Here is a 26,285-nt window from a genome sequence, read left to right as displayed (position 1 = left end):
TAGAGTGGTGGTGGGTGTAGAGTGGTGGAGGGTGTAGAGTGGTGGTGGTGTAGAGTGGTGGTGGTGTAGAGTGGTGGTGGGTGTAGAGTGGTGGTGTAGAGTGGTGGTGTAGAGTGGTGGTGTAGAGTCGTGGTGGTGTAGAGTCGTGGTGGTGTAGAGTGGTGGAGGGTGTAGAGTGGTGGTGGTGTAGAGTGGTGGTGGTGTAGAGTGGTGGTGTAGAGTGGTGGTGGTGTAGAGTGGTGGTGTAGAGTGGTGGTGTAGAGTGGTGGTGGTGTAGAGTGGTGGTGTAGAGTGGTGGTGGTGTAGAGTGGTGGAGGGGGTAGAGTGGTGGAGGGGGTAGAGTGGTGGAGGGTGTAGAGTGGTGGTGGAGAGTGGTGGTGGAGTAGAGTGGTGGTGGTGTAGAGTGGTGGTGGAGAGTGGTGGTGGTGTAGAGTGGTGGTGTAGAGTGGTGGAGGGTGTAGAGTGGTGGTGGTGTAGAGTGGTGGTGTAGAGTCGTGGTGGTGTAGAGTCGTGGTGGTGTAGAGTGGTGGAGGGTGTAGAGTGGTGGTGGTGTAGAGTGGTGGGTGTAGAGTGGTGGTGGGTGTAGAGTGGTGGTGGGTGTAGAGTGGTGGTGGTGTAGAGTGGTGGAGGGTGTAGAGTGGTGGTGGTGTAGAGTGGTGGGTGTAGAGTGGTGGTGGGTGTAGAGTGGTGGTGGGTGTAGAGTGGTGGTGGTGTAGAGTGGTAGTGTAGAGTGGTGGTGGGTGTAGAGTGGTGGTGTAGAGTGGTGGTGTAGAGTGGTGGGTGTAGAGTGGTGGTGGGTGTAGAGTGGTGGTGTAGAGTGGTGGTGTAGAGTGGTGGGTGTAGAGTGGTGGTGGGTGTAGAGTGGTGGTGGGTGTAGAGTGGTGGTGGTGTAGAGTGGTAGTGTAGAGTGGTGGTGGGTGTAGAGTGGTGGTGTAGAGTGGTGGTGTAGAGTGGTGGTGGTGTAGAGTGGTGGAGGGTGTAGAGTGGTGGTGTAGAGTGGTGGAGGGTGTAGAGTGGTGTTGTAGAGTGGTGGTGGTGTAGATTGGTGGAGGGTGTAGAGTGGTGGTGGTGTAGAGTGGTGGTGGAGGGTGTAGAGTGGTGGTGTAGATTGGTGGAGGGTGTAGAGTGGTGGTGGTGTAGAGTGTTGGTGGAGGGTGTAGAGTGGTGGTGTAGATTGGTGGAGGGTGTAGAGTGGTGGTGGAGGGTGTAGAGTGGTGGTGTAGAGTGGTGGAGGGTGTAGAGTGGTGGAGGGTGTGTGGAGATGGAGAGGGGACTGATGGACAGAGATGGTCACGTTTATGTGTCTAACCCTCTGGTTGGTGTGAAGCTCTCTTGTTCTCCTGGACTGAGCTGTGTGTTCGGTTCTGGGAATTGTTCAGACACAGTGAAGGACAGAAGGACATTGGGGATTTGTACAGTGCTGGATATTAAACTGTGTGTATGAGAGGGAGACGGAGAGGAAGACCACACAACTCTTCATCTCTCCTCATTCCATCTGCTTTTTGCTATTGTACACTTTACTCTTCATCACCTTCCTCATCAGTCCTGCGTGTAGTTTAGTGTCACACTCCAGATGTTTATTCTGCCATCTGCTGTTACCTTTACCTTAGGGCAGGGGTCGGCAACCCAAAATGTTGAAAGAGCCATATTGGACCAAATAAAACAAAAAACAAATATGTCTGGAGGCGCAAAAAATTAAAAGCCTATAAGCCTTATAATGAAGGCAACACATGCTGTATGTATATTAGCCTACCATCAAAATGATCAAGTTAGCTACAAATACGTAATGAGCATTCATAATTAATGTTTATTCTCCCTGCAGTGTGTTCTGTAGAGAACGACGCACCACGTGACTGCTCTGTTGTAGGATGCCGCCTCAAGTTTAACTTCATTACAATATAAATTAATTATGTTTCATTGATTTGATGAAATTAAAGAAATTCAATAAATCAGGGGTGCCAACTTTCAAGATCACTTGGAGTGAGATTTGAACCTGGAGGGGGTGGTGAACGTAAATTGTTACCGGGCGGGGTGTATAATGGACATAAATTAAGTATTATATCCTGATCGGTCGATATCCAGTGGTTGGCGCCAGAGCGAACTAGTAACTCATTGAATCGTAGATATGGATCAGAGGTAAATAAACTAGATTTTTTTCGGCGTGAGAAATCGGATGTGTGGCGTGTGAGCGTGTGAAGACAGTCAAATGCGTGTGTCTCACACTCAATACATGAGAGTTGGCAACCCTGATAAATACATCTGATTTTTGATGTCATTTTTATTTTTACGATTTGACAAAACAACAATATGGAACGTGCATAACATGCCCCTTATTTGGGCACTAACCAACCCGTTTAATGTGACTTCTGTTTTCGGACATCACTGGTCAGCTTCTCAACATCGGGCATGTAAGATGTAACTTTAATCTTGACGCAGGACTGCAAACTCTCATCTGTGAGGCGGGTGCGATATTTTGATTTGATGTAGTTCATGTTTGAAAATATCTGTTCGCACAGGTGTTGATCCAAAGATGGATAATACCCCAAATGCATGTCTTCATGTTCCTATAATTGTCAGGAAGAGCATTCATGTGTCATAGACAAGTTTCTCGGGTGTTGGGAGGGTTTCAATTTCGCTCCATTTGTGACTTTAGCCAAGTTGAGCTTTCTGGCGAGTGACGTCTTCAAGCTCGCCGCCGGTTTGTTTCCAACAGCCACCTGCCTCATCCTGCCCTGCTAATAGAAACGTGTGTCGCAGGCTACGACGCAAATCTTCGTTGACATAAATGTTGAAATTTAGTTTCATTTATTCTACACATTCTTACAGCATTGGAAAACGTTAGGAATGTTGGTGTCATGTTTGTCTCCTACAAAAACTATATTAAAACAAAAAATATATTTCTCTCCCCCATCTTTTTACATTTTCAAACATTTTTGAAAAAGCTCCAGGGAGCCGCTAGGGCAGCACCAAAGAGCCGCATGCGGCTCTAGAGCCGCGGGTTGCCGACCCCTGCCTTAGGGTGACCAAACGTCCGTATTTCCCGGGACATGTCCGTATTTCACGTCCTGTCCCGGGCGTCCCGGGATATTTTTTTAAACTGTGGAAATGTCCTGGTTTTTAAATTACGTTAATCGGGCCATTAATTCTACAGGCACTAGGACCCTGAGCACGGCGCTGTATGACACGGAATCCCTGAGCCTCATCAGTTGAGCCTCATCATACTCAACTCAACATACACCCACCCCCCCCCACCCCCCCCCGCTCGACAACTTACGTTCGCCACCCCCCCCCCCCCCCCCCCCCCCCTTCCGCTCCCAAACAAAAATATAGTCACTCTACTTTACCTCCTCTCTCTCTCTCTCTCTCTCTCTCTCTCTCTCTCTCTCTCTCTCTCTCTCTCTCTCTGCCCCCCCACCCCCTCTCTAAATGGGGGCAATTTATTTTGGTTGAAAAAAAGTAATACAACATCTAAGAAATCTGGGCTTCTCTTCGTCTCTTGACTAACTAGTGGTAGGTGTGTGAGTGTGTGCGTGATCCCTGAGCTGGTGAGCTGATCCCTGAGCTGATTAGTTAAACGGTGAGCTCATCCCAGAGCCAAAGGCACAGGTGAACCCTGAGCTGAATACAGAGTGGCTCCAAGGTGCAGATTATCTAGGTCATTGTTAGCATACCAGTCTGAACGCATTAGTTATCTTTATGTGAAATTGAACCAACATAGACACAGACACATGTAATAGTGGCACAGGGAGGATCCGACATGGCTGAGAGGATTTGCAATTATGGCAGATCCCGTTACCGCTAGACCCTGTTACCGCTAGACCGTTACCGCTAGACCCCGTTACCGCTACACCCTGTTACCGCTAGACCCTGTTACCGCTAGACCCCGTTACCGCTAGACCCTGTTACCGCTACACCCCGTTACAGCTAGACCCTGTTACCGCTAGACCCCGTTACCGCTAGACCCTGTTACCGCTAGACCCTGTTACTATTAGACCCTGTTACCGCTACACCCCGTTACCGCTAGACCCTGTTACCACTAAACCCTCTTAACGCTAGACCCTGTTAACGCTAGACCCTGTTAACGCTAGACCCTGTTACTGCTAGACCCTGTTACTGCTAGACCCTGTTACTGCTAGACCCTGTTACCGCTAGACCCTGTTACCGCTAGACCCTGTTACTGCTAGACCCTGTCCACTGCTCCAGCACAGATGTCTGTGGAGTTCTAGATGTGGGGGATCTGCTAAGGTCATAGGAAAGTCCCATCATGCCTTTCACCCCGCTAGCCCTACAGGAAGAGAGCAGCGCCAAAACTCACAGAGGAGTGACATCGTCCAGTAGGGTCTCAGCCATCATGGATGGTTTGAGTGTGTGCTTTCCAAAGTGTGTGTGTGCTCTCAGTTTTCTAAGGTTTCAGTCTTGCTTATCCTTATGTGTGTGTGCTCTCTTTGTTTTTATGCACCACTGTCTCTGATAACACCAGATGTGCTCTGCAGTAATGGAAAGATTTGTACTTGCTCCGCAGTACACACACACACACACACACACACACACACACACACACACACACACACACACACACACACACACACAAACACACACACATCATGTATATGTGAAGATTAAAGTGTACAGTGTGGCACAAATGCACAAACACTTTCTGAATATGTTCATCTCTTTTACACACACACACACACACACACACACACACACACACATCATGTGTATGTGAAGATTAAAGTGTACAGAATTCTGCACAAGCTGCTTTCAGTCAGTGGGTCTCAGGTTCCGTATTGACAGCTCATCATGTCTTATGTAACCAAATGTCTTTCACACACCTCCAGCTGCGTTTACAAGTCTGATTCATGATCCGGAAAGTTCTCCACAAGCTCTTTAGCTGCAGAAAGGCTTTATGTTGATCTTGGGGAGGGCCCTTTTCACTAAGGATCTTCTGATGGGGTGAAAAAGGATGTAGGCTGGGGTTTATAATAATATGGATTGAGTGTATTCTTTTTCCCATATTGTGAAGTTTTTCAGTAAATTGTCATCAGATTGCCAAACCTGAACAGCTGAGTGGCAGCAAGGGGCATCTTCCCTTCCACAGAGTCCACTGACGTCTGAGTGCGGGGCTGCCCCCCCATGTCTGACGACAGCTGGGATTGGCTTTTGGTGAAACTTGGGGACCGGACACTGTAGGTCCATATGAACCCTCATCAGTTTCATCCGTAATTCATTACAGTGCACATGAGGGAGGGTGTGTGTGTCTGTGCTTGTGTGTGCATGTGAGTGTGTTTATGTCTGTGTCTGCGTTTGTATGTGTGTGCGCACGAATCTGTGTGCGTGTGTGTGTGTGCGTGTGTGTGTGTGTTACTGTGTGTGTCAGTGAGGGCGAATGTGTGTGTGTTAGTAGGAGCGTGCGTTTGTGAGAGTGTATGCGTGTGTGTTAGTGGGGGTGTGCGTTTGTGAGAGTGTATGCGTGTGTGTGACAGAGAGTGTGTGTGTGACAGAGAGTGTGTGTGTGTGTGTGTGTGTGTGTGTGTGTGTTAGTGGGGGTGTGCGTGTGTGACAGTGTGTGTGTGTGTGTGTTAGTGGGGGTGTGTGTGTAGGGGGTAAAGGCTAAATTGAAACCATTCCTCCTCTCAGTTAGCAGGCAGGTTTTCAGCTACATGTGGAAAACATTTATGACCTAGTTTTCATTTCCTCATCTAATATGCTATTCAAAGAAAGAGAGACAGACAGACACAGAGAAAGACAAAGACAGAGGAAGAGTAGGGGAGAGAGAGACACTAAGAAAGCTGAAGATAGAGGAAGAGGAGAGAGAGACAGACAGGAAGTGAGAGACAGCTTGATACTATGTTCTGTTTTTCATCTCCTGGTGAATTCTGGAATGGTGCAGACAGGGTGGAGGTGAAAGCACACACACACACACACACACACACACGCACACATATCTGTGATGTAGTTCAACTGAGAGAGAAAGAAAGGAAAAAGAGAGTGAGATGAAAATCTACAATTCTCTGCAGAGCACAGAGCCCAGTGACTAACCAGTGATGGTCATCATCTAACCAGTGATGGTCATCATCTAACCAGTGATGGTCATCATCTAACCAGTGATGGTTATCATCTAACCAGTGATGGTCATCATCTAACCAGTGATGGTTATCATCTAACCAGTGATGGTCTAATAATAGTAATCTAGTAATGATCTAATGATAATAATGTAGTAATGAGCCATTATTGTCCGGTTTGCAGACAGTACTGAGTTCCAGTACAGTTCCAGTTCTGAGTCCTCACTGAAGCATGATGACCTTCTACTTTCCACTAATGTTGGTTCCCAAATATCTTCATCTGATGAATATTTATAGATATTTCAGGTGTGGCCCTTGATTGGTTGATCCTGTCTCTCTGATAAGCTGCACTTAATTCTATTTGCACTGACATTTCCTTAGTTACAAGGAGAGTACCTCAAAGTTCTGTCTATTCAGTTCTGATCATTACAAAAATGAAAAAAACCACCACTCTACATCAGCCCTGAGGCATTGTTTCATCTCAGTCGATATGCATGTCTTACTGTTTAAAACATTGGTTTGCTGAAAATGAAATTCAAAAATTGATTCTGAAATTGAACACTGATAAAACCCTTTAGTAGTTCCTCGTCCATAACAGTAGTTGAAAGTCCTGGTCTTCCAGTATAGGACCATCCTAGTCTTCCAGTACTAGGAACGTCCTGGTCTTCTAGTACTAGGACCATCCTGGTCTGCCAGTACTAGGACCATCCTAGTCTTCCAGTGCTAGGAACGTCCTGGTCTTCTAGTACTAGCACCGTCCTGGTCTTCTAGTACTAGGAACGTCCTGGTCTTCCAGTACTAGGAACGTCCTGGTCTTCCAGTACTAGGACCATCCTGGTCTTCTAGTACTAGGAACGTCCTGGTCTTCTAGTACTAGGACCATCCTGGTCTTCCAGTACTAGGAACGTCCTGGTCTTCCAATACTAGGAACGTCCTGGTCTTCTAGTACTAGGAACGTCCTGGTCTTCCAGTACTAGGAACGTCCTGGTCTTCTAGTACTAGGAACGTCCTGGTCTTCTAGTACTAGGACCATCCTGGTCTTCCAGTACTAGGAACGTCCTGGTCTTCCAATACTAGGAACGTCCTGGTCTTCCAATACTAGGACCGTCCTGGTCTTCTAGTACTAGGAACGTCCTGGTCTTCTAGTACTAGGAACGTCCTGGTCTTCCAGTACTAGGAACGTCCTGGTCTTCCAGTACTAGGACCATCCTGGTCTTCTAGTACTAGGAACGTCCTGGTCTTCTAGTACTAGGACCATCCTGGTCTTCCAGTACTAGGAACGTCCTGGTCTTCCAATACTAGGAACGTCCTGGTCTTCCAGTACTAGGAACATCCTGGTCTTCCAGTACTAGGAACGTCCTGGTCTTCCAGTACTAGAAACGTCCTGGTCTTCTAGTACTAGGAACGTCCTGGTCTTCCAATACTAGGAACATCCTGGTCTTCCAGTACTAGGAACATCCTGGTCTTCCAGTACTAGGAACGTCCTGGTCTTCCAATACTAGGAACGTCCTGGTCTTCCAATACTAGGAACGTCCTGGTCTTCCAGTACTAGGAACGTCCTGGTCTTCCAATACTAGGAACGTCCTGGTCTTCCAGTACTAGGAACGTCCTGGTCTTCCAGTACTAGGAACGTCCTGGTCTTCTAGTACTAGGAACGTCCTGGTCTTCTAGTACTAGGACCATCCTGGTCTTCTAGTACTAGGAACGTCCTGGTCTTCCAGTGCCTCTGCTCCACAGCTGTGGAACTCCCTCTCTCTCTTTGTTACTGTTCTGCTCCTTCAAAGCTCTCCTCAGAATGTTCCTCCTGTCAGCACATTTCACTTCTTCTTAAGTGCTGGCTTTCCCTCCCCTGAAATGAAAAGTGTTCTTTACCTTGGGAAAGGTGCTATACATATGTTGAAATTATCATTAGTAGTATTAATATTTCATTAATATCTTGATAATGCCTTAATAAGAGATGAGAGCACCTTTTGTGTGTGTGTGTGTGTGTGCGCGTGTGCATGTACGTGTGTGTGTGTGCGCGTGTGCGTGTGTGTGTGTGCATGTGTCTGTGTGAAGGGCCAATGGACTGTTAAAGTGGAATGTAACTCCACAGGAAGTGGCCCCCTGTGCATCCTCTGGTGCAGGAAGTGATGTGGGCAGCCGGTGGCTGAAGGGAAGCTCCAGCTACCTCTTCCTGTTATTGGGAAAGGGTTGACCTGAGGGTCACAGCACCGCTGACTGAGTGGGCGTTGGGCCAGAGTGTCGTCTCCATTCACTCAGTGGAACTATGCGCTTAGACTGACACGCAGCTGCATATCTGCTTTCAAAATGCACGCTCACACACACACGCGCGCACACACACACACACACACACACACACACACACACATTTCTTCTTTAGCATGTTTAACGAGGTCATAAGCACTTTGGAAATGGAGCTGTGGGGCCCCAGGACTGAAGTCATGTGCTGTGGGCATCTTGAACAATCCAGATGTTTGGCATTTTGACCAATCAGACACTTCAGATGAGTGCTCTATGGGTGTCTAAATAATCAGACACCTCAGATGAGTGCTCTATGTGTGTCTAAATAATCAGACACCTCAGATGAGTGCTCTATGTGTGTCTAAATAATCAGACAACTCAGATGAGTGCTCTATGTGTGTCTAAACAATCAGACACCTCAGATGAGTGCTCTATGTGTGTCTAAACAGACACCTCAGATGAGTGCTCTATGTGTGTCTAAATAATCAGACACCTCAGATGAGTGCTCTATGTGTGTCTAAACAATCAGACACCTCAGATGAGTGCTCTATGTGTGTCTAAACAATCAGACACCTCAGATGAGTGCTCCATGTGTGTCTGAATAATCAGACACCTCAGATGAGTGCTCTATGTGTGTCTGAATAATCAGACACCTCAGATGAGTGCTCTATGTGTGTCTAAACAATCAGACAGTGCAGATGAGTGCTCTATGTGTGTCTAAACAATCAGACAGTGCAGATGGGTGGTCTGTGTGTGTCTAAACAATCAGACAATGCAGATGGGTGGTCTGTGTGTGTCTAAACAATCAGACAGTGCAGATGAGTGGTCTATGTGTGTCTAAACAATCAGACAGTGCAGATGGGTGGTCTGTGTGTGTCTAAACAATCAGACAGTGCAGATGGGTGGTCTGTGTGTGTCTAAACAATCAGACAGTGCAGATGAGTGGTCTGTGTGTGTTTTGATGAGTCTGACTGTATGACTGCCCCCCTCTCTCCCTGCAGGTCTGTTTCTGATTCTGGGGCTGATGCTGTACCCGGCTGGCTGGGGCTCGGAGAAGGTGCAGCTGTACTGTGGCCAGGACGCCTCTCCCTACAAGCTGGGCCTGTGCTCCATGGGATGGGCCTTCTACACGGCGCTGGGCGCCACCGTGCTCACCTTCATCTGCGCCGTCTTCTCCGCCCAGGCCGAGATCGCCACCTCCAGCGACAAGGTGCAGGAGGAGATCGAGGAGGGCAAGAGCTTGATCTGCCTCCTCTGAGCGCCACACGGCCCTGCTCCGGGAGAACGGGAGAGAGAGGAGAGATGGAGGAGAGAGAGAGAGAGAGGGGGAGTAGCAATATCTGCTCCTCCGTCATGGACCTGCGGTCAGATATGAGAGTTGAAGGATGCAGAGGCCACGCAGTGCCACTCAATGCCACTCAGTGCCACCCAATGCCATGTAACTCGCTCCACCCCAGTATGTCCCACCCTGACTGCACATCCACACCTCCCCCCCACCCTGTTCCAGCAGACAGTCCCTCTCATGTACTAGCATGGCCAGTGTATTACCACTAAGACTGCAGCCACGTGTTGTGTTCTGGGAGGTGGGAGGTTTCTGCAGTGACGTCTTTTCCTTTACTGTTTCAATGTTTGTCATTATTACCTTGGTCACCTATGTCGGTACCAACCGTCTTCCTGTCACTAAAACAAACTGTAAATAAGCATGTGTAAATACTGTACATAATAATTACTATTGTGTTGTTAAGATGGAGCGTACCATCTCAGTGTGTTAAAATGGAGCGTACCATCTCAGTGTGTAATATAGATGGAGTGTACCACCTCAGTATGAGCTAGCTGATGGTTTGAGGTCCTGCTGGTCTGTGCAGTGGCCAGTGATCTCCACCCCTGTCGCGCCCCTACACAGAACATGGTGCTGAAACCACAGAACCAGAGCTGCTCAGAGAGCTGTTTTCCACTAGAAACCACTGTCTCAGAGAGAGAGAGAGAGAGAGAGAGAGAGAGAGAGAGAAGAGAGAGAGAGAGAGAGAGAGAGAGAGAGCTGCTCTCCACTGGAAACCACTGTCTCAGAGAGAGAGAGAGAGAGAGAGAGAGAGAGAGAGAGAGAGCTGCTCTCCACTGGAAACCACTGTCTCAGAGAGAGCTGTTTGCTCTGGATGGATTGTAGTCTGTCCTCCGTCATGGACGGAACAGTTTACACCTCAGTGACGGCTCTTCCTGTAATGGCTTGAATTTCTAAGCAGATTTAATTAGCAACCATGAGTTTGCTACTTTTTTACTGTCCTGGGGTCATCTTCGCTCCAAACATGATCTCAACAGGCACGAAGGACCAAAACAAGATCCCAGGTCAGAAGCTTCATCAAACCTTCATCTTGTCATCTGTGTAATGAGACCTGGGTTCCTGGAGGATGACTGAACAATGTGTTGGACGATGTCTTGTCCCAATCAGAACGGAGGGCTGTTATCTCAATAGTGTCCCGTGAGTCTAAGGTGTCTCAAAGCCCCGCCCCCTCCTCTAGCACACCTGAGCTTCTGTCTGAGGTGGAGAAGAAGTTTGGCTGGGTGAGGGACCGCCCTCGCCACAGGAGAAACCTTGAAGCCATTTGTTCTTTCACAGACCCAGAGACTCAGCCTGGCACCAGAGCCGTGTGTGTGTGTGTTTGTGTGTGTGGGTGTGTGTGTGTGTGTGTGTGTGTGTGTGAGAGAAGTTGTCCACTACCACAATAAACAGCAGCCACATCACAGCCACTCTACCCAATAAATAAACCTGATCAAGCCAACTGTTCTCTGCCTCGTACTGCAGCCGCACTGCTAGTGAAGGGATCCCTTCAGGCCTGGTGTGTGTGACTATGGTGTGTGTGTGTGTGTGTGTGTGTGTGTGTGTTTGTATGGGGCTGGGAGTGTGTGTATGGGGGTGAGGTGGGATTTTTGATTGCGAGAGCAAAAGTTTCTGTCTCTTCTGAAGTGTATCACATTAAGGTTTAGGTTTAGTGCTGTTGACATATCTGCTAATGAGTTTTTTTTCTCACACACACACACACACACACACACACACACACACACATTTACATTACATTTACATTTATGGCATTTGGCAGACGCCCTTATCCAGTGCGACTTACATTTTAATCTAATTTTTATACAAGTGAGCAATTGAGGGTTACACACACACACACACACACACACACACACACACACACACACACACACACACACGTGTTAGGGGTGAACACAGGTAGACTAAGGGTTAAAGTGTTAGGGGTGAACACGGGTAGACTAAGGGTTAAAGTGTTAGGGGTGAACACAGGTAGACTAAGGGTTAATGGGTAAAGGGTTGAACCAAAGGTTCAGTTGCAGAATCTGGTTCACAGGCCTGAGTTCATGAAGCTCCAGGACTGAACTTTGACCCCTTGAGTCAGGCTCTCCTGTGTGTCTGTGTGGGTGTGCATGTATTTGTTAGCCAGAAAAGACCACAGCACCATGCAGACACACACACAGCACCTCCAGTGAAGGCCTTGATTGTGTGTGTGTGTGTGTGTGTGTTACGTTTCAGTAAGGGAATGGGTAAACAAACGTATCTGGCCTTGATTAGACACAACGTGGTGGTCACACACACACACACACACACACACACACACACACACACACACACACACACACACACAGTAGATAAACACTGCCTGTGTGGTAAAGCTGGACAGTGAGTTGGCGCGTGTGTGTGGCAGCAGGAGCCAAATAAACAGCTCAGATTAAAGGAGAAAAAGGAAGAGAAGAAGACAGGAGAAGAGAGGAGGAGAAAGGAGAGGAGAGGTAGTGGGCTTACTGAGTGCAGTATAACCCCCACATTAAAGTGATGTCATTGTTAGGCACCACCTGTGGAACTTCAGCTGAATGACCGTCACAAAGTTGAACATCAGCTGAACATCACAGTGAACACCACTCCTACGAAAGCAGTAACTGCACACCAAACTGAACACCACCTTACAGTGAACACCAGTCCAACTAAACCACTGTATACAAGTAACTGCACACTAAACTGAACACCACCTTACAGTGAACACCAGTCCAACTAAACCACCATATACAAGTAACTGCACACCAAACTGAACACCACGTTACTGTGAACACCAGTCCAACTAAACCACTGTATACAAGTAACTGCACACTAAACTGAACACCACCTTACAGTGAACACCAGTCCAACTAAACCACCATATACAAGTAACTGCACACCAAACTGAACACCACGTTACAGTGAACACCAGTCCAACTAAACCACTGTATACAAGTAACTGCACACCGAACTGAACACCACGTTACAGTGAACACCAGTCCAACTAAACCACTGTATACAAGTAACTGCACACCAAACTGAACACCACGTTACAGTGAACACCAGTCCAACTAAACCACTGTATACAAGTAACTGCACACCAAACTGAACACCACGTTACAGTGAACACCAGTCCAACTAAACCACTGTATTCTAGTAACTGCACACTAAACTGATTAGGTAGGGCATCTACAGGAGACTGGCACATGATATGTTTTATCTGGGTAACACTGACCCCTGGTTGCGGTATATATATATACAGTATATAAGGTTTGACAGCATAGTCATGTATTATTTCATTATTTTGATATCTTCACAGTTTTTATAAAAATACATAATCATTTCGCAAGACTATTTTTGGATTTGCTTTTTAAAACTCATGTTCTTCAGTTGATAGTGTGGGGAGATGTCTGTTAGCTGTGTGTTCAGTTGATAGTGTGGGGAGATGTCTGTTAGCTGTGTGTTCAGTTGATAGTGTGGGGAGATGTCTGTTAGCTGTGTGTTCAGTTGATAGTGTGGGGAGATGTCTGTTAGCTGTGTGTTCAGTTGATAGTGTGGGGAGATGTCTGTTAGCTGTGTGTTCAGTTGATAGTGTGGGGAGATGTCTGTTAGCTGTGTGTTCAGTTGATAGTGTGGGGAGATATCTGTTAGCTGTGTGTTCAGTTGATAGTGTGGGGAGATGTCTGTTAGCTGTGTGTTCAGTTGATAGTGTGGGGAGATGTCTGTCTGTTAGCTGTGTGTTCAGTTGATAGTGTGGGGAGATATCTGTCTGTTAGCTGTGTGTTCAGTTGATAGTGTGGGGAGATGTCTGTTAGCTGTGTGTTCAGTTGATAGTGTGGGGAGATATCTGTTAGCTGTGTGTTCAGTTGATAGTGTGGGGAGATGTCTGTTAGCTGTGTGTTCAGTTGATAGTGTGGGGAGATGTCTGTTAGCTGTGTGTTCAGTTGATAGTGTGGGGAGATGTCTGTCTGTTAGCTGTGTGTTCAGTTGATAGTGTGGGGAGATATCTGTCTGTTAGCTGTGTGTTCAGTTGATAGTGTGGGGAGATGTCTGTTAGCTGTGTGTTCAGTTGATAGTGTGGGGAGATGTCTGTCTGTTAGCTGTGTGTTCAGTTGATAGTGTGGGGAGATGTCTGTTAGCTGTGTGTTCAGTTGATAGTGTGGGGAGATGTCTGTTAGCTGTGTGTTCAGTTGATAGTGTGGGGAGATGTCTGTTAGCTGTGTGTTCAGTTGATAGTGTGGGGAGATATCTGTTAGCTGTGTGTTCATTTGATAGTGTGGGGAGATGTCTGTTAGCTGTGTGTTCAGAATGTAGCAGTGTGTGGTTGTCCCCATGGAGGTAATACTAATGCCAATACATATTACATTAAGGAAAGGATAAAGTTCCTGTCAGAAACAGAGAGTCCCAGACAGGGAGTCAGAGACAGTGAGTGTCTCCTCCTATCAGGATCATCAGGACTAATAATGTTGGTCTGTACTGGAGTGTCTCCTCCTATCAGGATCATCAGGACTATTAATGTTGGTATGTACTGGACTGTCTCCTCCTATCAGGACCATCAGGACTATTAATGTTGGTCTGTACTGGAGTGTCTCCTCCTATCAGGACCATCAGGACTATTAATGTTGGTCTGTACTGGAGTGTCTCCTCCTATCAGGATCATCAGGACTATTAATGTTGTTCTGTACTGGAGTGTCTCCTCCTATCAGGACCATCAGGACTATTAATGTTGGTCTGTACAGGAGTGTCTCCTCGTATCAGGACCATCAGGACTATTAATGTTGGTCTGTACTGGAGTGTCTCCTCCTATCAGGATCATCAGGACTAATAATGTTGGTCTGTACTGGAGTGTCTCCTCCTGTCAGGATCATCAGGACTATTAATGTTGGTCTGTACTGGAGTGTCTCCCCCCATAAGGATCATTAGGACTATTAATGCTGGTCTGTACTGGAGTGTCTCCTCCTATCAGGATCATCAGGACTATTAATGTTGGTCTGTACTGGAGTGTCTCCTCCTATCAGGATCATCAGGACTAATAATGTTGTTGGTTGTGATGTAGACGGGCCTCCCACTATCAGGGTGTCCTGAAGACCTTGGGGTGCTGGAGGTGGCACCATCCTGGAGATCAGGTGAGGCAGGTCCTCAAGGTGAGGCGGGTCCTCGAGGGACAGTGGATCCTGTGCCCTGGCAATGAGTGACCTCTGGTGAATAGGGTGTAGGAAAAGCACCCTCTGGTGAGTAGGGAGCAGTGAGAAATGTGCACTGAGGAAGAGCGCCCTCTTGTGGACAGAACATGTGAAGAGACCAGAGGCCGCCTCCATTGTTGTTAGGAACTTTAAAAAAATTTACAAAAGGTCTTTCAGAATATCACATATATATATTAGTGGTGGGACTTTAACGCGTTAATTTCGATTAATTAATTACAGGAAAATTAACGCACTAAAAATATTAACGCATTTTAACGCATGAGACACTTGCACCGTGGAATGTTTCTCAGTGCACGAGTTCTAGACATACAGATTATATGGACGCACAATAAGATGAGCATGATGGAGATGACTGAAGAGGCTACGCTGGTGGATGGGAAATTTAAATATAAGAAACTTCCAGATGGAAGTACAAACAAAAATAGTGTTACTTGCACTTTATGTAGGAAGGAGTTCGTTATCACAGGAGCACTTTCACCCTTCGTTACCACCTCAACGCAAAACATGTTGGGGCTAACGCGCAGGTCAGTAATGATAACTTAGCTGCTAAATGTATTCCTAGTACGATAGGGTGACCAAACGTCCATATGGAATTGTAATGTACTTGTAATGTACTTGTAACCTTGGGGTTTCGCGTGCTCCGGTGCTCAAGGATGGGCTCCTTGCTAAATTCTTCATTCTTACAAAATTCTCACAGAAGGTCATCGTCTTGGTTACCTGCTCCTTCCCCCACACAGAGACTGTCAGAGATGGCTCTCGCCTTCCACCGCGAACTTTGACACAAAAACTGTGTGCCAGGCCTCTGGCTCCCCCTCCCCATCTGAACGAGTCACGCCTCTCTCTGTTTGACTGTCTGTCACATGGTCCCGCCTCTCCCCTGTCAGTCATGTCTTTTGTTTTGTTCTCTGTGTTTGTCTTTTATTTTGATATTTCTAGATGTCTCTGTTTTCATGCCTTTTTCTCCGCTCCTCGTTATTGCTTTCAGGTGTGTCTTGTTGGGTTCCTTCTTTAGTTAGTGTATTTAAGTCCTGTGTTTGAGCTCTAGTGTTGTGGGTTAATGTAAGTTGTACATTCTAGTTGTGAGTACTGGTTTTTGTTAATGACTTTTGTGGTTCTTGCTCCTTCTGTGTCTTTTTGTGTTAGCTTTCATGTCACCTTTGGTCTTTGTATGAGTTGTTATCTTTTGTGTTAGTCATTTATATTAAAACTCCTTAAAATCTGCATTTGCGTCCCACCTGCTCAGCCATATACGTTACACTGTCTGTGTTATCAATGCTTGTATGTGCTATGGGGATTTTTTGCGTGCACACAGACTGTTGTCCTGTTGTGAGAATAATCTCTGGTCATATGTTTTTGTCTCCCAGTGTTTATCTCTCTCTGTTTCTCCCCCACCCTGCGGAGCTGGTGGCGTGTTTTAGATGCAGCGGCTGCTCTGGTCTCCTGGTGCTTTAACACTGGGCCCCAGGGAACGACATTTATTACCTTGTACTTGTACAATGTATGACAATAAAGTCTTTCATTTATCTCAAGCCAGAAGTGCCAGGCAGGTGAGTCCAGGCCGTGGGAGTAGATTATGAAGCTAGACTGAGGAGTCCCGTCCCCAAATGACCACCTGGAGAGGGACGTCCCAGTGTGGGGATGTAGGTACACAGACATGTGGCTGGGCCCTAGAGCACAGGAGCAAGGAGTCACCTCAACATCAGCTACAGTTACTACAGCCAGCACTACACCTCTACATCTGCTACAATCACTACAGCCAACACTGCACCTCAACATCTGCTACAGTCACCACACCTCAACATCAGCTAGTTACTATAGCCAACACCACACCTCAACATCAGCTACAGTCACTACAGCCAGCACTACACCTCTACATCTGCTACAATCACTACAGCCAACACTGCACCTCAACATCTGCTACAGTCACCACACCTCAACATCAGCTAGTTACTATAGCCAACACCACACCTCAACATCAGCTAGTTACTATAGCCAACACCACACCTCAACATCAGCTACAGTTACTACAGCCAGCACTACACCTCAACATCAGCTACAGTTACTACAGCCAGCACCACACCTCAACATCAGCTACAGTCACTACAGCCAGCACCACATCTCAACATCAGCTACAGTCACCACACCTCAACATCAGCTACACTTACTACAGCCAACACCACACCTCAACATCTGCTACAGTCACTACAGCCAGCACCACACCTCAACATCTGCTACAGTAACTACAGCCAGCACCACACCTCAACATCAGCTACAGTTACTACAGCCAGTACCACACCTCAACATCTACAGTTACTACAGCCAGTACTGTAATATCAGCTTCAGTGTTTAAGCTTTACTGTCCCCCATTCAGTCATCTGTCTTGAATTCAAGTGGAGATTTAGGAGACACTGCAGGTGCTGGCAAATATCAGCATTTCCTAAAAGAAAGAGATTGCTGTAATATGTGCATTTATTAGGTGATAATTACAAAAACCGCCATGGAGAAATATATTTCCAAACACCCAAAAATGTTTCCCGTTTTATCAAATCAAATTTCTTTTTCAAGTCTCCAAATAAAACATTGTGTCTCAGCTCTGCCACGGGGGTCAGCTCACAGCCTCTGAACTCATTCACTGAAGAATGGAAGAGGCAGGAACCTGTAGAAGCCCCCAAATAACAGGTGATCATGATGTTGGGTGTGGATGATGTTGTAGATCTCAGGGACGTGAGGAGCAATGTAGCCCATGTCTGTGTAGTCTAAGCTTTCGATCCACGTGCTTCACTATTTGCTTCATTTAAATGTGGAACGTTTGTGTTCGTTTGTTTCTCCTTCAGGACACTGGGGGGAGCCAGATCTCAATACGAAAGACACAGTCAGTTACACTGAAAAGCACACACTTTATTCAGGAAACAGGATGGTGAAAAACAGGTGAAACTCAGCGGAAAATATGTAGATGATACATCAGATAGTGTGTGGTGTTGCCAAACGAGAACATGATGCCAGCTACAGCCAGATCATGCCATATATAAAACACATCTGAGATAAAAAATAATACAATAAAATATGAGACCATGAGCCATCGACCATACCGTGTGTGCAGAGCAAAGTGTCTATTTTACTGAAAAGGATTCTCTTTGTAGGAAATTCAAACACGAGGCTTCAATATGAAACTCATTTGATCTATTTTAACAAATGAGAAAAGTGCAGTAAGTCACCAGTGAATTTGACTTACTAACCCTAGACATATTTATACAACAGTAACTGCATGTTTAATACAACTAATGAGAACATCTCGACTATGTAGAGAATTAACAAGTGTAGTTTTGTGGCTGTGAATCAGACGTGTGAAGTTCTGCTGTTGTTCCTCAGGGCAGTTTGGCTCATTGTGGTTAGACTTGTGCAACATGTGGGTGGCAGCGTTTGGAGCACTGGACTATTTTTATCGAGCATTTGTCAGTTTAAAGTGAGAAATAGTTTGTGGACAAAGGAATCACCAACATTATAAACTGATATACTGCTGTCAATACTACTGCTATTAAAAGTTTGAATTATGGTTTAACAGTCACCTCCATGTTCCTGGTGCACTTTTACATTGTGATACATAATTCCACTTATTCCACTTCCACATCAGTGTTGATGTTTATGAACAAATGTTTATGATTCATTTGATTTTTCTGAATGGATTCTCTGAACCTTTTACAGTCATATGGTTGTAGTTTCAGGACCTGTGTGTGTGTGTGTGTGTGTGTCCTGGTGTCCAGATGCTGGAATATATGGGGAGGACACACAGCCCTCATGTTCACACAATCATACTGACACACAACCATTGGAGTCTCATGTACAATCGTGTGTGTGTGTTTGGTTATCTTCTCTGTATATGAGACTAAAACCAAGTCAGATCACGTCAACTTCATAGTGACCGGACACTGTAAGACAGCGAATAGGACAGAATTATTGGACATGAACACGCACTCATCACAGTCAGATATCAGACTCTATACACAAACTCAATCAGTGAAAACACCAGATTTTTCTCTGTTTCTCTCTGTTGCTGTTGTTTCTACAATGGCATTTGTGGGTTTCATTACACACAGAAGAAACCACATTAAATTGTTAAATAAATCAAATTCATTTGTACCTCTCTCTAATGAGCAAGCAATACAATGTGCGTGTGTGTGTGTGTGTGTGTGTGTGTGTGTGTGTGAGAGAGAGAGAACAGATATTGACTGTGTGTGTTTGTGTACAAAGAGTCAGTAGCTCACTGTAATATCTCCAGTGTACAGTGTGGATCCTCCAGTAGAGCAGAGAGCTTCTTCACTCCTGAGTCTCCTGGTTTATTGAAGTCCAGATTCAGCTCTCTCAAGTGTGATGAGGGATTTGACCTCAGAGCTGAACACAGAGCAGCACAGCCTTCCTCTGTAATGTTGCAGACAGACAGACTGTAGAGAGAAGGAGAAAAGTTCACGCTTACTTATCAACACACACTTGCGCAAACACAGGCACTGTTTGTATCATGACATGCATGCAGTAATGTGTGTGTGTATGTGTGTGTGTGTGTGTGTGTGTGTGTGTGTATAAAGAGACAGTAAGTCAGTAACTCACTCCAGTTTCTCCAGTGTACAGTGTGGATCCTCCAGTAGAGCAGAGAGCTGCTTCACTCCTGAGTCTCCTGGTTCATTGCGGTACAGATTCAGCTCTCTCAGGTATGATGAGGGGTTTGACCTCAGAGCTGAAGCCAGAACAGCACAACCTTCCTCTGTAATACTGCAAACAGACAAACTGTAGAGAGAAGGAGAAAAAACCCTCACACCTATAGATCAACACACACACACACACACTTGCGCACATGCAGGCACTGGGTGTTCATGACAGACATGTAGTGATAATGTGTTTGTATGTGTCTGTGTGTTTGTATATGCATAAGTGATGGGGTGTGTGTGAGTGTTCAGGGGGGGGCAAATGCGTAAAAAGACAGTAGGTCAGTAACTCACTCCAGTTTCTCCAGTTTACAGTGTGGATCCTCCAGTAGAGCAGAGAGCTGCTTCACTCCTGAGCCTCCTGGTTTATTGTGGGTCAGATTCAGCTCTCTCAGGTGTGATGAGGGGTTTGACCTCAGAGCTGAAGACAAAGCAGCACAGCCTTCCTCTGTAATACCGCAGTCAGGCAGACTGTAGAGAAGAAGAAAAACTCACTTAAAGCTCAACAGACACACACACAGACACACACACACACACACACACATATGCAGAAACACATACTCTGTGTGTGTAATCAGGTGAGACATGCAGTGATGTGTGTGTGTGTACACGTGTGTGTTTGTTTATAGAGAGAGAATGAGCAGGAAAGAGTGTGACTGTGAATCTAATCAATTCAGAGACAGTATGTGTCTCAGAGGAAAAAGAGGGATACTGGCTGTGATTGAGACAAGGGAATATTGATTGTGTGTGTGTGAGAGAGAGAGAGGGAGAGAGAGAGCAGGAGAAGAAATCGACTGTGTCTGTGTGTGAGTCAGAAATGAGAATCTTGACTCTGTGTGCATGTTTGTGTGTAAAGACCCAGTTAATAACTCACTGCAGTGTCTCCAGTGTACAGTGTGGATCCTCCAGTAGAGCAGAGAGCTGCTTCACTCCTGAGTCTCCTGGTTTATTGTGGTCCAGATTCAGCTCTCTCAGGTGTGATGAGGGGTTTGACATTAGAGCTGAACACAGAGCAGCACAGCATTCCTCTGTAATACTGCAGTAAGACAAACTGTAGAGAGAAGGAAAAACTCACACTTACAGATCAATAAACAAACACACTCATGCACTGTGTGTGTATTCATGACATACATGCAGTTATGTGTATGTATGTTTAGAGAGAGAAAGTGTGAATCTAATTAATACAGTGATATTGTTTGTCAGAGATGAGAGAGGATACTGACTGTATTTGTGAGTGAGTGTGTGGGATACAGAGAGGGGGAAAGAAACTGTGTGTGAAAGAAACACACTGTGTGTGTGTGTGTGTGTGTGTGTGTGTGTGTGTGTGTGTGTGTGTGTGTGTGTGTGTGTGTGTGTGTGTGTGTGGAGAGAGAGAGAGAGAGAGAGAGAGAGAGAGAGAGAGAGAGTTGGGGAAATACTGTGTGTGTTTCAGAAGATATTGACTGAGCATGTATGTGTATTTTTGTGTGTTAGAACGAATATTGACTTTGTGTGTATAGAGTCAGTAAGTCAGTAACTCACTGTAGTTTCTCCAGTCTACAGTGTGGATCCTCCAGTAGAGCAGAGATCTGCTTCAGTCCTGAGACTCCTGGTTTATTGTGGTTCAGATTCAGCTCTCTCAGATGTGATGACGGGTTTGACCTCAGAGCTGAAGACAGAGCAGCATAGCCTTCCTCTGTAATACTGCACCTAGACAGACTGTAGAGAGAAGGAGAAAAATTCATCACACTTACAGACCAACACACACACGTGAACACAACAATGTCTCCAATTTAGAATAGAATAGAAACAGCCTTTATTGTCCCACAGGTGGGAAATTTAGGTGTAACAGCAGCCGCAGGTGATAAAAAAGACTATAAAGATTATAAAAAACAGCAATATCAACAACAATAATAATAATAATAGTAATAATATACTGTACAGGGCTGTACCAGTTTTGGGTTCACCTGGAAATGTACAGGGTGTGCCAGTATATTGAATCCTAAAACAGGACAGATTATTTACAATATAATAGGGGTGACCTGCAATAGTCGCTCATTCGACTATAGTCGACTATACCCCCTAGTCGACTATGAACGTCATAGTCGAATGTAACATTCTAACTGCATGGGGGTGCCCAAGGATGCTGCTAACAATTAGTTGTTACATGAAATGTCTTTGTCTTCATTATATATAGCCTATAATTTTTTGCTGTTGTGTGGCAATTTTTTTTTTATATTTTCAGGCAGGCATATTTTATTTAAAATATTTTTGACATTTTGCACAGTGCCTGTCTGACAGTTCGATATGAGCACTGCGCACTGACGGTGACTTTTTTTGTTAATGTTCTCTAACGTTTCATTAAAAAATAAGTAAATAAATAAAAGCTGAATAAAGCCATCCTACCATGTTTATTCATTTATCTGAGGGTTTTAGGTTTTTACTTTGAAGTGGAAAAAAGTCCTGAATGAGAACCGGACGAATCAGATTCAACTATGAAAATCCTTAGTTGAATACACCTCTACAATATAATATATTATTTACAATATATTAATAACTTACAATATCCCCATTGTGTTTTTGCTGGGAGTAGTGTTGGTTATAGAACCTTACGGCTGCAGGGAAGAAGGATCTACGGTAACGCTCCTTTGAGCATCTAGGATGTACTGAACAAGCTCTCCAGTTCAGTCACAGCTTCATGGATGGGGTGGGAGACCTTGTCCATCATTGATGTTAATTTAGTCAGAGTCCTCCTGTCTCCCACCACCTGCACTGAGTCAAGGGGACATCCTAGGACAGAGCTGGCCTTCTTGATGAGCTTATCTAACCGCTTCCTCTCTGCTGCAGATAAGCTGATGGCATCGGTAGGCGAACTGCAGTGGGTCCAACGAAGATGTCAACAGAGGGTGTAGATAGTTGAGGATGAGCCTCTCAATTCTCAGAGTATTCTAAGGTCAAATATGGCGTCCCACAAGGATCTGTACTGGGCCCCATATTATTCTCATTATATATGCTACCACTGGGCACTATCATTCGTAGGCATGGTATTAGCTTCCATTGCTATGCAGATGATACTCAATGTTGTTGTCACGGTGCAGCCCTTGACCCCTCCCCTTTGGGCGTGTGTTTATGCTGTCTACATCCAGACGTCTGCGTCTGTGTATCTTTGTGGGTGTGGTTGTGTCAGAGTGCGGTCATCAGTCTCACCTGTGGCTCGTCTTGTCATCACTCGGGACTTATGTGGTTTGTCTATTTAATGTGCGTTCGCAGTGTCCCGTGCTCGTCTTTGTCAGAGTCTTATACATCTGAATGTGTAAGTGTTCTACGTGTGCTGTCTGCGGTAATTTGAATAAATTAAAGTCACGTTTGTGTTCAAGACTGGACTCGTGCCTTATCCTTCTCCCAGGGCCTCAGCGTTACAGAAAGACGAGCCGAACCAAGACATGCCAGGCTATGTGTCCTGCACTAAGAAGGGGAAGAGAGCAAGCAAGCACCATCACGCCTCTTCCCATGCACATCGCCGCAACGCCCCTGTAACAGTGGGAGAGATGCAGCAGGACCCCGTCTGTGCAAGCCTGCTGCGTCAAGCTCAGGAGGCCGAAACGGAGGCGAGTGCGGAGTGCTTTCGGTTGGCCACACAGAGGGTGTGGAGTGAGAGACACTGCACTCTCCTCTGAGACTCCTCCCCCTTGATGGTTGGGTCTTTTGAGATCGCCACAACAGTGTTGACTCCGAAACCCCCCGAAAAGTTTCGCGAGGGTGAGGAGGAGGTCAGCCTTCCCCCATCTCTGTACTCTGCTCCTACAGAGTACTACGGGGAGGGCACGAGCCTCCTTCTGTCAGATTACTCCGCACCCACGGAGTACTATGGGGAGGATGCAAGCCCCCCTCCGTCGGAGTACTCCGCTCCCCCAGAGTACCATGGGGAGGATGCGAGCACCCCTTCATTGGAGTGCTCCGATCCCACGGAGTACTATGGGGAGGACACAAGCCCTCCTCTTTCTGAGTCCTGCACCGAAGGAGAGGAGGTGATCCCACTCCCATCGGAAAACTCCGGTGAGACAGTGAAGGGGAGGAGAGACCTGAGGGAGGATGTTTCTCCCTTTCCCTCTGAGGGGAGTGAGATGGACTGCTCCCGGTGCGAGACCCCAACGGAGCGCATGGTGTGGAGCCCGAGCAGTGAGGAGGAGATGGAAACCGAAAGAACCGCTCATGCCACCGGACCGGGGGAGCGATCGTCAGGAGGAGGGGAGGTTCCTCGGAGGGAGGTGAATAAGCGCAGGCAGGCCTATCCTGCGGCGCGCCCCCCGAGGGCTTCCAGAGAGATTGAGAGCGTGCCCACTGAGAGGGCAGCAAGGCCATCTACCAGCTGCGCCGCGCCCATTGGAGGGTTTGCGGTAAGGGCGATCATCTCCGAGACGCAGGACTGAGTGTTCCGGATCCGCCCATCGGTGTGGGTTCGGGGCATTTGGTTCTGTTGGCACCCCGGGACGGGGAGTGCCCTTGGTGGGGGGCTCTGTCACGGTTCACGGTCATCAGTCTCACCTGTGGCTCATCTTGTCATCACTCAGGACTTATGTGGTTTGTCTATTTAATGTGCATTTGTGCAGTGTCCCGTGCTCGTCTTTGTCAGAGTCTTATACATCTGAATGTGTAAGTGTTCTACGTGTGATGTCTGCACTAATTTATATAAATTAAAGTCACGTTTGTGTTTGAGACTGGACTCGTGCCTCGTCCTTCTCCCAGCACCTCAGAGTTACAGTTGTATATATCTTCCAATCTGGATGATATCACTACTACTCTCAAGATTGAGAACTGCATCCAGGATATTAAAAACTGGATGGTGTCTAATTTTCTTCAACTAAATTCCGATAGAACTGAGGTGCTGATTTTTGGGCCCAAAGCTGCTAGAAGCAATTGGGCTGATGTTTCCCTTACCCTAGATGGTTTTTCAGTAACACTTAAATCTACCGCAAAAAGCTTATGTGACAGGCAGGGAGTGCGAAATAAAATGGAAGCAATCACGCCAAGTCTCAGGGAATTTGGAGGGTTTAATGTGCAAACCAAAAACCCGTGACTCGATCCAAATTAAGGATATAATAACCAGCAGTCAACTGGTACAAATACAAGACATATATAGACAGACAAACGACCATCAGGTGAGGTGGATCATAGACCCTGCCCACCTGAAGAACGAACACAATGCAACAAAAACAGGACAACTGCCGCTTTGGACGGGGGCGACCAGCAGGGAGCCCTCCACATCGTGACAGCTTAGGTGTCACTGTTGATTCGGATCTTTCATTTGACACACGTATGGTATATGCAATGTCACTAAGGCTGCCTTTTTCCATTTACATAATATCACCAAGCTGAGACACTTACTTTCATTAGCTGAAGCAGGTCCATGCTTTTGTCTCATCACAATTGGACCACTGTAATGGTCTTCTAATTGGATGCTCTAAACAGTCCATAAAGAAGCTACAACATGTACAAAATGCTGCAGCTAGAGTCCTAACTAAGGCTACAAAATTCGATCATATTAGTCCCACTCTCGCTGCATTACACTGGCTTTCGATTAAATATTGAATTGAATTAAAAATTCTTCTGTTAACATATAAGACGTTAAATGGTCTTGCCCCACAATATCTGAGTGAACTTATTGCTTACTACAACCTATCTCGCCCTTTGCGCTCCCAAAATGCTGGATTTCTCCTAGTTCCAAAATTTTGTAAGACTACAGCCGGAGGCTTCATTTAAAGCCCCTCAATTATGGAAAAGCCTTCCAGCTCCAATCCGAGATTCTGACACAGTTCCAATCTTTAAATCTATACTTAAGATTCACCTATTTAATCAAGCCTTCAGTTAATATTCCCCTTGTAAGGTGTGGGGCTCGGGGGCCCCCAGACGTTGAGATTTCTGGTAATCTGAAAAGTTGATGCTGTCATCCAGCTGTGTCATGGCATCACTTTAGTTCTGACAATGACTTGACTGGAAAGCAATGTCTCAGTGAGCCCTCATGACTGTGGTCACCTCTGAACCCCTCCCTTTAGTTATGCTGCTATAGATTAGCCTGCCGGAGCCACATGCTAATCACTGGCACGTGAGCTATGTACGTTTAAATCAATGGTGGTTTAAACTGATGTCCATACACACACATCTTTTTGCATGCCTCTACCCAAGACGATTGCATGCAAGCACCTACAAGCTCCTGGGAGATGGACTGGCTTGTCGGTGGATGTACTGATGCCGGGGTTGGATGTGCCATTGCCGCAAGAGGACGAGCTGATGCTAGCTCCTACCTGAGGCTCACCATATGCACCAAAGGGACTGTGACTACTTGGCCGGGGAACAAGAACCTTAACTATAACTGTAGAACCACCTTTTGGCCACAAATACGGACTTCTGCTAGCGGGCCGCCCAATGGAGGATGGGTTCCTTTTTGAGTCTTGGTCCTCCTGAGGTTGCTTCCTAATCCCCACTATCATAGAGTGTTTTTCCTTGCCAATGTTGCTTTTTGGCTTGCTCATTAGGGATCTGGACCCATACGATTGTAAAGCTACTTTGTGACAACATGTGTTGTAAAAAGCGCTATAGGGGCCTATAAATAAATTTTACTTTTTTATTTTTATTTTTTGGCCCACCTCCCCATCTTTGGAGGATAACTTTGTTTTTATGTACAGATCAAATGATAACAATTCTGTATAATACAGTGCAATAGTGATAATAATTGGGGTTAGGTGGACCATAAGAAGATAGAATATAG

General features: G+C 46.1%; 2 protein-coding genes across 18 annotated transcripts in view; one reads left to right on the top strand and one right to left on the bottom strand.

The window, feature by feature from the left end:
- Positions 1-11,093, top strand: part of lhfpl2a (LHFPL tetraspan subfamily member 2a) — a 43,095-nt gene extending 32,002 nt beyond the window's left edge. For all 16 annotated transcript variants that reach the window (XM_076980204.1, XM_076980196.1, XM_076980192.1 and 13 more), the window contains one exon: positions 9,311-11,093. In XM_076980204.1, coding sequence (XP_076836319.1) covers positions 9,311-9,567 — 257 coding nt within the window. In that variant the 3' untranslated portion in view covers positions 9,568-11,093. The remainder of the gene's footprint in view (positions 1-9,310) is intronic.
- Positions 11,094-17,534: 6,441 nt separating this feature from the next.
- LOC143481749 (NACHT, LRR and PYD domains-containing protein 3-like) overlaps positions 17,535-26,285 on the bottom strand; it is a 40,100-nt gene continuing 31,349 nt past the window's right edge. Inside the window, exons 6-11 of one of the 2 annotated variants that reach the window (XM_076979886.1) lie at positions 21,062-21,238; positions 20,415-20,591; positions 19,835-20,011; positions 19,446-19,622; positions 19,106-19,282; positions 17,535-18,769 (exon numbers count right to left, since the gene is read on the bottom strand). In XM_076979886.1, the coding sequence (XP_076836001.1) occupies positions 18,754-18,769; positions 19,106-19,282; positions 19,446-19,622; positions 19,835-20,011; positions 20,415-20,591; positions 21,062-21,238 (901 nt within the window). In that variant the 3' untranslated portion in view covers positions 17,535-18,753. The remainder of the gene's footprint in view (positions 18,770-19,105; positions 19,283-19,445; positions 19,623-19,834; positions 20,012-20,414; positions 20,592-21,061; positions 21,239-26,285) is intronic. The other variant, XM_076979885.1, reaches the window with a different exon arrangement.

This window comes from Brachyhypopomus gauderio, chromosome 18, assembly GCF_052324685.1.
Source record: "Brachyhypopomus gauderio isolate BG-103 chromosome 18, BGAUD_0.2, whole genome shotgun sequence".
NCBI lineage: Eukaryota > Metazoa > Chordata > Actinopteri > Gymnotiformes > Hypopomidae > Brachyhypopomus > Brachyhypopomus gauderio.
Note: the sequence above shows the minus strand (reverse complement) of the source record. Positions and strands in the feature narration are given on the sequence as shown.